General features: G+C 32.1%; 1 protein-coding gene across 2 annotated transcripts; it reads right to left on the bottom strand.

Annotated features, from left to right (window-relative positions):
* Positions 1-6,808: 6,808 nt before the first annotated feature.
* On the bottom strand, positions 6,809-9,548 carry LOC110630680 (homeobox protein knotted-1-like 2). Of its 2 annotated transcripts, none has more exons than XM_021778214.2 (4): positions 9,380-9,548; positions 8,903-9,016; positions 8,417-8,586; positions 6,809-7,025 (listed from the first exon to the last, which is right to left on the bottom strand). In XM_021778214.2, the coding sequence occupies exons 1-4, from the start codon at positions 9,524-9,526 to the stop codon at positions 7,010-7,012; spliced, it is 447 nt and encodes a 148-aa protein (XP_021633906.1). In that variant the 5' UTR covers positions 9,527-9,548; the 3' UTR covers positions 6,809-7,009. The 2 variants fall into 2 exon arrangements, with proteins under 2 accessions (XP_021633906.1, XP_021633907.1); XM_021778215.2 differs by having other exon boundaries at positions 8,417-8,577.
* Between the last annotated feature and the right edge of the window lie 767 nt (positions 9,549-10,315).

Genomic DNA, 10,315 nt, shown 5'->3' with positions numbered 1-10,315 from the left:
AGCAGTGGCTAGCTCTGGGCCAACTCTAACTCTGAAGCAGCTACTACTGCTAAACACCTCGGTTCCTCGGGTCCAATCCTACAATGGAGGACTCAAATGAGGTACCAAACATACTCTATACAATTCATAAACAACTCTTAAACACTTCCCCAAAAACCCTCTAAAACATCCTAGAACAATCATAGAAATCATGCAAAGGAAGGCTGAACAGAGCACCTTCGGCGGCACATTCGGCAGCCGAATGCTCCCTCCAGAGCCGAACCTCAGGCATGTTCGGCGGCACTTTCGGCGGCCGAACCTCTTCTCCAGAGCCGAAAGTCCAAACTTTCGGGGGCAAGTTTAAGCAAGCTTAGGCAGCCGAAGCCACCTCCTCAACATGTTTGGCGGCCAAATCTTCCTTCGGCTGCCGAACCTGAGTTCATTCAGAACTCAGCTTCGTGCACAAACATGCCTCCCAAACCTTCCAAACCCTCAACACATGCAGCCAACCTCTCTAAAACATACATAACTCCTACCACAAGCATATAGGAGCTTAAGACAACTTAAACTCCAACAAACAAACTCATCAAGCAAACATAGAGCATAAAGGGTCCATAACCCTAATATGCACAACCATGCAAACTCATGCATAAACTCCCTTTTCCCTTCATAAAACTCATGTAAAACATCATAAAAACTAAGGATCTACACTTACCTCTTGAAGAACAAAGGCTGGTGTGATCCAAACTTAGAGCTATGGAGGATCTAAGCTCCAAACTCTCCAAAACCTTGCTCAAAGTAGAAAACCTTCAAAACAAGGATAAAAATCACTTAACTTTGAAAGATTTAATGAAAAACCATGAAAACCATCCAAGGGAAACAAGAACTCACCTCTGGTAGTGAAAAGGAAGCAAAACTGATCCATTTCACCGACTGAGGACCCTTTATAGGCGGCTGACCGCCTCAGCTTCGGCGGCCAAACCTGCATGCAAAGCCATGCAACGTTCGGCGGCCGAACATGGAGTTTCGGGGGCCAAACCTAAGGCATTTTCGGTGGCCGAACATCACTTTCGGCGGCCGAACCTGCACTTTGTTCCCTTGGTCTTTTCTCTTCAAATCTCAAGTCCTTCATTCAAAACATAAAAATACTTAAAACCATTTTGACAAACCTTGGTTCTTACCCTTCTAGAAACTTTCGACATTCTCAAATGCCAGATTCCAACGGAGATTCCGTCGGAAAGTAGGGATTCCGATGCTGGAATCTAGGCGGGTATTACAAATCTATAATGATCCGAAATCGGACCGCTACCGGCGCTAGGATCCAAATCGACTTAAGGTCGCCGGGACCCTAGCAAGCCTAACATACTTCCTGTAAGCCTGTTAAATCCCATACATGATCATACATATACATAAAAATTTTAAACTTTTTCTTTCATCACCAAGCTTAATTTGTACATGCACATAACCATAAACGTAAAACGCCACACTGGATTCCTCATCAAATGCTCCAATGGGGTAACATATCATACATTAAGCTTAGTTTAACATAAAACATCATTAAAGCATTACATTAAAAAGATCATGTACCAAAAGGGGATTTACATACACTAAGGCCAAGCACAATTCTATCCCCAATACAATTCTTTACATTACATCACATATAACATTTTACAATACATGTCCACATCTAACTATTACATACGCAACTTCAACCTGGAAGACTCCCCGGTCTACCTTGTACCTGCAAACCTGGGGGTTAAGGGAAATGGGTGAGCTACTAGAGTCCAGTGAGCAAATTAGTAAAACATTATATTAAAATCCATGATTTCATGAAATGCATCACATCACAAATAAATCATATCAAGGATGGATTTATCACCAATAGCCCTCTACATTCCAATGTGCCGGGACGTAGAATGAGTCAACCGGACTTTCTCTTACATTATGCCGGGACGTAGAATGGGTCAGCCGGACTTCCACATTATATCATCATCACATTATATCGAGGACTAATGGGTCATCCAACATCCATCCACAACATCATCAAAGTATGCAATGCAACATATTCGTGAATTCTAATGCAATACCCTAATATATCTCATGGCATTCGTGATGCATGAACATGCTCAAATTTAGTTTGCTTTGAAACATAAAGATCCATTCTACTCACCTCAGGCTGACTCTGAAGCAGCTAGCTCACTGCTGGGATTCTCGGTTCCTCGGGTCTGAACCTACACAGGTGGACTCAAAATGAGGGACCAAACATACGCTAATCATAACTCTAAAATACTCCCCAAAAACCCCCTAAAACATCACAAAACAATCATAGAAAGCATGTAAAGGAAGGCTGGACAGGGCACTTTCGACGGCAGGTTCAGCAGCCGAAAGTCCCTCCAGAGCCGAAACTCAGCCACTTTCGGCGGCACCTTCGGCGGCTGAAAGTCCCTTCCAGAGACGAAACTCATGCACCTTCGGCGGCACCTTCAGTGGCCGAAACTCTCCTCCAGAGCCGAAAGTCCAACTTTCGGGGGCGAGGTTCGGCAGCCAAAAGCTTGCCTCCACAGGCAGATTCGGCGGCCGAAAGTGCCTTCGGCTGCCGAACCTGAGTTCTTCCAGAAGTAGCAGAACTCAGCCCTTATGCACATTCTTGCCTCCCAAACATTCCAAACTCAAACACAACACTCCTAAACATGCATAAACACATTCATAGGCATATAGGGGTCTCAAACTATCCTATACCCCAACAAACATCAACATGGCAACTCAATAATCAAGCATTTCATACTTAACCCATAAAACCCTAACATTTAATAACTAGCCTAAACATGCATTTCTACTCCATAAACCTTCATAAAACTTGTTTAAATCATCGAAGGAGGTGAGGATCGACGCTTACCTCTTGAAGATCGAGAGAAAGCGTGACCCAACTTGGAGATTTGGGGAAAATGGATCCCGGAGGTCTCCAAACTTCCAAACTTCGCTCTTTGCTCGAAAACTTCAAAACCAAGTTAAAACTTGTTAGAAACTTGTAGGATTTGAAGGAAAACCTCAAAACCGACCATGGAAGGGCATGAACTCACCTTTGCCCGAAAATGTAGGAGAAACTCGCCCATTTTCGGACATAGGGCCTTTTATAGGTGGCTGGCCAGACCACCTTCAGAAGCCAAAGGTGACTCCAAAACTCTACCAAGTTCGGCGGCTGAACCTGAATTTTCCTCCATGGTGTTTTCTTTCAAAAACTCAATTTTTTTCTTACTTAAAACCTTAAAACACTTGAAAACATTTTAGAAAAACATATTTTACCCTTTTTAGAGGCTTCCGACATCCGAGATTCCGCCGGACGATAGGGATTCTGATGCCGGAGTCTAGCCGGGTATTACATTGATAAACCAATACGTGATCTCATTCGAGGAAAGGAAGACCCGAATATTTTAACACCAGGTTCATCATTAAAAACCCTTTTTCTCTCGACAGTGTGAGTTTCGACACGAAATTACATATAGTCTAGCATATCCTCATTATGTCTATAATTACGGGATTACCAACCTATTAACTGGTGATACCTAATATCAAGTATTTTGAGAATCAAACAATCACACAATCTAAAAATAAGCACGAAAAGAAATTAACACACAGATTTAATGTGGTTCACCAATTTAACTACGTCTACAGCAGCTAGAGTTTTCTTATTTCTCTGTAAGTTTTGGAACGGAATACGCAAGGAGAATATTATATATTTATATACTCAAAGAAAATACAAAAAATAAAATAACCCTAAAAAAATTCACCATTAGCGTAATTTTTTTTCGAGTAAGAAAGCTCACCCCATAATTTTTTTTTAGCTTAGTATAATACACCATTAGCATAAGATTACCTTGACAAAAAGTGTTGATTTCTCGTTCGAGTTGATAGAATAGTGGTCCATTTCTGTCTCCGAATCTCTATCCAATTCCATCCACAATTCATATACTGTTGTGGCATACAGGAAGGCTTCAACTATTTCTTTAGCAATGGAGTGAAGAATCCATGGTAGCACCATGCTATCAACACGTTGCAATTTTCAAAGTCTGGGGTTGTCTTCCTCTGGTGCATTGCATTTTCCATTGATGAAGCTAAATTTATCTTTAGCTCTTAACTTGATATGCACCATGAGTGGTAATTTGTTCCTATATTAAGTGGTATGCTAACCAGAACCATAATGAGGTTATCAGAGTTTTGTAAAATATAAAAATCTGAAATGGAGTTGGTTTCTTTCCGTTCATTCGGTGGTTTAGGTTTCAATAGCGACAAACTAGTTGTCTTCTTTCATAGGTTATAGGTAAAGGAGGGGTTTGAATAAAGGTAAAATCTAAAAAGAAAATCAGGCCACAAAAAATAGTGATATCATACAAAAGGCACTAAAAGAGAATATGACAAAAATAAAGGACTATTATTCACTATGTAAAATGAAGCTACATTGATGGGTTTATATACACATGCTTTGTGTATTCTAGAGCTATTCGGTTACAACAACCTACACTATATTTCTATTCTATCACTGTATATTTTGTTAAAATATTCTTTATTTGTTTACACATCATAATATTTCATCAGATAAAGTATATTTAAAAAAAATATTTTGTGATTTCATTCATTTTCACTTTAAGATTGTATCTAGTGGTATTATGTCGTTACCAAACAACTATAATTTCTATACCCCATTAGATAATGCGGACGTGACCGAATAAAATATAATTGTTAAGTAATATTTTTCTTAACTTAAAAAATACGAAATAAAATATCTTAAGTTTTCATTAGCTTTTTTCTTCAGGGCTTGTGATTCTATTTATATTAAAATAATATTTCGTGATATGATTTTCACGTTAATATTTAATATTTAGAAATTATTATTATTTATTAACAGTATAATATCATAAAATACTAATTTAATATAAATGGGCTATAAATTTTGAAATGAAAATTTGATAAAAAAATTATATAATATTTTATTATTCTTTTCAAAAAAAATAATATAGATGTTTGGATGTAGGCACATTAGGATCTACTAATGTATTTTTTAGATTTTATACAACATTTTAGTTTTGAAATTAATCTGCCATCTGTTTTTCATATGAATGTAACGAAAGAAAAATCTAATCCAATTCGATATAAAAGGCCAATTTTTTTAGTAATTTCTAATTGTAGTTAATTGGTTGCAAATTATAGAAAAAATTCAAAATTAATTTAGAATAAATTTTAAATTTTATTCACTAAACTTATAATTATAGCAATCAAACATCCTAAACATTAATTTTATTATAGATATCTAAAAAAAAATTCCATCTCTTTAGGTGTTTGGTTTATAGTTTAATGGATAAATTTTAAATGTCTCTAATCAATTTTGGGCTTTGAATATAATTGAAAAAGATAGGAATTTATAGTTCAAAATTAAAATATTTGGTTATAATTGTAAATTAATATGAAACATTTATCTTTTACCCCAAAATTTTAAATTTATGTTACAATTATACCCAAATTGAAAAGTTGAGATATTAAATTCAAATGGATGATTTACAATTTAATATCTGAGTAAACATTATTTATAAGTCAACAATAAAAAATAAAAAGACCATTATGCGCGTAGAGAAATAAAATAAAAACTTTTCCCACATTAATACATAAGGAGAATTACTATTAGCTCCTTAGATTTTTAAGAAATTAACTAATTTTTAGTGTTCTAAATTGAATTGAAGTATTTCAATTTTGGTTAAGATATGATTTTCTATATTATGAAAACAATATATTATTATTGACTAATCGGTTCGGTTTAGTTTTGATAAATTTTTCTAACTAAAATCAAATTAAATCGAAATATTTAAATTTAAAAAAATAATATAAGACAAAATCAAAATTTTAAATTAATTTAATTTAATCATTTATTTTAATTTGAACCGAAGGATATTGAATGTTTGAGAAATAATTATCATTTTTGAAAGTGACATATAAGATATCACAATTGAGAAAAAAACCTTCACAAAATGTTTTCTAGAAAGCTTTAAATCTTGATTTTAATTTAAATTTCACAAGTTTTAGTAAAAAAATCTTTAAAATATTTTATTTTTTAATCATATATAAAATGAAGCTTTACTTCAAAAAAAAAAACAAATAAGTGTTAAGGAGTGATGTGTAGGGGTGAGCATTCGGTCGGTTCGGTTCAAAATCGAACCGAATCGAATAAATTGAAAATTAAAATTTTAGTGTTTATGAAAATCGAATCGAATTGATTTTGGTCAGAAACCGAATTGAACTAAACCGGTCTGATTCGGTTCGATTCGGTTCTGTTTAATCGGTTTTGATTTTTAATAATTTTTTTATTTTTTTATATTTTATTTTTAATATTTTAAAATTTAATTAAAATATTTTAATCTTAATGATTTAATTTCTCTATATTATTAAAAAAATATATTATTATCACTAATCGATTCGGTTCAGTTTTTTCAGTTTTTTTTTAGTAAACCGAATCGAACCGAAATAACAAAAATTTCTGAAATTAAAAATCAAATCGAATCGAAATATATAAAAAACCGAATTAAATTTTTAAATCAATTCGATTTGATCAATTTTTTCAATTTGAACCGAATGCTCCTCATTCCAGTGAAGACACATTGCACGCTTGAGAAGAAAACAAGTTGCAATTCTTAGAGACAATGTTATTGTGAGGAACATGCATGAACCGTAATGGATTAATTTCTTAAAAATAATAAAAAAATATGTTAAATTTTATATTAATTTAAAATAAAAATAATATATTTTTTATAAAAATTTTAAATATGTTAAATTAGAGGCTGTTTAAATTTAACAGAATAAATTAAAAAAAAATACACTTAAATGTTAAGATGGAGCGTACTTCTAATTCATAGCTGCTAGTATTATGTTACATGAAAACTCCTGAGACAAAGTTTTTGAATATAATTAATTAGCAGACAAAAGAAACTCTGCATTTTGTTCATCCTCGGGGAGTGGGTCCATCATGCACTAGCTAGCTATATATCTATTCATGCTTCCTCCTGCACAACAATTTCCACAGTCAAATGGAATTAGTACCTCTACTGTGTTCATCGTAGTTGCATAATCTTAGCCCTACATAAATAAAATGTCTTATGGTTTTCACTATTTTTCAAGTCAGTTTGTTATAAAATAGGACAAATTATATTTTAATTCATCAAATTCATCTCTTTATTTTTAAAATTAAATATTTAAATTTTATATATAATTATTTTATCTAAATCGATAGTTATTTTATATATAATTTTGTTAGTCAGTCGGTTAAAAGGAGAATAAATATTTCAAATATTTAAAATATCCTCATAAACCCTTATATCTTTTTCAATATGGGTGAGAATGTTATATTGTGTAAATTACATCTTGATCCTTAAATTTTAGCATAATTGACGAAATAATCTTTATATTTTTAAAATTAAATCATTAAATTTCTCTATATTTAATCAGTCTAAAATGATAGTTCTTGCATCCATTATAGATATTAGTTCGAAATTAATGGATGGTCGAACTTTTTCTAAAAGTACAATTTCTTCTTAAAATACTTTTTATAAAAATTTATAATTTACTTAAAATTTACTTGATACCACTTAAAAATAGTTAAAATTGTAAATATTTTATTAAATTTTAAAATTATAAGTATTGAAGTATTTTAATGAATGAAAATTGAAAAATAAAAAGTGTTAAAATTTGGTTAAATGAGATATTATAAATACAAGTTAATGGGGACTTAAGTGTCATTTTAAATAAAAAATGAAAAATTAAAATGTTTAAATTATAATAGATGAACAATGACTGATTATAGAAAAACTCAAGTGTATACTTTTAAAAATATAGAAACTGATTTATTAATTGTACTAAAATTCAAGAATTCAAATGTAGTTTATGTATTTCAAAATATAATAAAAACATTATCACACTTTTAACCGTAAAAATAGATGGCGGAATCTCTAATTTGGACGGACTGATTATAGAGAAATTTAAGTGTTCAATTTTAAAATTATAGAAATTGATTCATTAATTATATTAAAATTTAGAGACTAAAGTATAATTTACCCTACAAAATATTAGCTAAAACATTAATTTTGCCTTTAAATTATCACTAAAAAGTCAAATAAGATCATCACTTATAAAAATTTAAGAGTGTAATCTACATTTTTTTGTCTATTTGATTTTATTTTGAATTATTTCGGTCTCGTAATGGAAGTTTAGAAGTAAATTTGAGTAAAAAAAATAGCATTTTGCATTTTTTATTCATACTATATATTATATATATAGTTCAGGGGCAATTTTAGGTTTTTTGCCAAAATAGTATCTTAGCATAAAAAAAGACTTAGACTGTGTAAAAGATTGAATAGAAGACAAAGGAGAAGAAAGGATTAGAGGTTAGGTTACTGACCTGAGATCTGATGAAGTGGTGGAAGGATCATCAGGAGATTGAGGATAGTTTGTGGTGAGGTCTCTAAGTTGCATGTGCATGGTTTTGATGAAAGCTACTGTTTCATGCTGAGGTTCTTCCATTGCTTCTTTCAACTTGCTTAGAGCTAAGCAATAAGCTTCCTGCATGCCCTGGCCTCTTTCAGTTTATCAACTGATTTTTCGCTTACCAATGTCTCATGAAAAATTGAGCAACAAAATATAATTTAATACTTTCATTTTTTGATTTTCTAAATATACATAATCCTATCCACGAAAGGCTCTTCAAACCCCACTTTCTCGGAGAAAATAAATATTGTCTCTATTTGTCATCTCCCCTGACTTGTAGGAAATTATATGTTTTTATTTTCTTCACCCAAGGTTTCATACGTAATTCAAAAAATAAATAACATAGGTGAAATTCGCTTATATATTGATTAAATAAGAGAAAAAGAGAAATTTAGGTCACCATGAAATGATCAAGCTCTGGCTGAGTTAACAAGCTTGAACTGGGCACTGTACCAGCAGCTAGCTTCTGCTTCATATTCCCATGGCTTTGATCTGCATCATCAACGCTACCAACCTGAAAAAGAAATTGTAGATCATCAAGATAGTGCTACTATTTTTTATTCTTTTTTTTCCTTTGAATCTCTGATCATTTACTCAATCACTATAGATCACCAGTTTAGTAAAACTGTCTGATAATCTACGTGATGGATCTGCCATGAAGAGTTATAGAATATAAAGGAGTTAACCTAGTTAAAGTTATAGACTTGAATTTTTCTGTCTGCTCTCTTTCATCACACACAGAGAGAGAGAGAGAAAGAGATGGCTAAAAGCCCAACAAAATAATGAAAATGGTAGATGATTTTATGGGGTTCACTCTCAAGAAACCAAAGAGTTCATACAAAGAAAAGAAAGAGAAAGACAGAGAAATTAGAGAAACCTTTAAACAGTCCATGTGAGTCTGAACCAAGAGTCCATACAAAGGATGGCTAGAGATTCTCTTCTTGAGAGCCTCAGCCTCAGCCTCAGCCTCAGCCTCTGCTTCTTCATCTTCTTTTCCCTTACTAGTAATCCTATTACTCTCCATTTCCTCCAAAGAGTAGCCTACTTTTTCCCATATCTGCTCTTATACAAGAAAGATCACTATTATCACAAAACGGCATCATATTAAGAAAGAAAACTCTAGATTGACACATGCATGCAAAAGAAATTAATTATATTAATGGAATCAGTCAGAGAACAGACATTGAAGTGTTTGGCATTTTATGTTTCATGTCTTTGTGTCTTTTTACATCGATGAAAGTTACAGTTCATGGGGTGTTTCTCGAGTAATGGGGAGCTTTGATCGTACACTTTATTTCTGTGTAGGAGTAGACACTGCTGCTTCCTTTGTCTTTATTATTTCCACTGATTCATTCTCTCAGTGACTTTTTCTTACAGAAAATCCAAATTCGTTACTGTTTTTGTGTAATGCCAAATCTTTTTTGTATTGTTTCTTCACAGTTCTTACGTATGAAAACAGAATGATTTTCTACTGTTTATCTGCTCTGCAGATTCTACTGTTCTAATATTTGTACCACAACCATATATTTTTATAATTTTCTTTTTCTTTAAAGAAAAAATTTCATTTGATTATTTTTGCAGATAATGAATCAAATTTAAAAAAAATTCATTCATATTATTCTATATTCAATATACATTCAAATAAAGATAAAATTAATTAAATTAAAACTAAAAGTTTTAGATTTTCTGATAATTTTTTTATTATATTCTGTTTATTATTATTATCATAAAAATAGTATGATGATTATTATCTGAATTAATTTTTTTTAGTAAAAAATGTGTTTTATTAAATTGAATATTTCTATTGATTATT

The sequence above is a fragment of the Manihot esculenta genome, chromosome 14, assembly GCF_001659605.2.
Source record: "Manihot esculenta cultivar AM560-2 chromosome 14, M.esculenta_v8, whole genome shotgun sequence".
NCBI lineage: Eukaryota > Viridiplantae > Streptophyta > Magnoliopsida > Malpighiales > Euphorbiaceae > Manihot > Manihot esculenta.
Note: the sequence above shows the minus strand (reverse complement) of the source record. Positions and strands in the feature narration are given on the sequence as shown.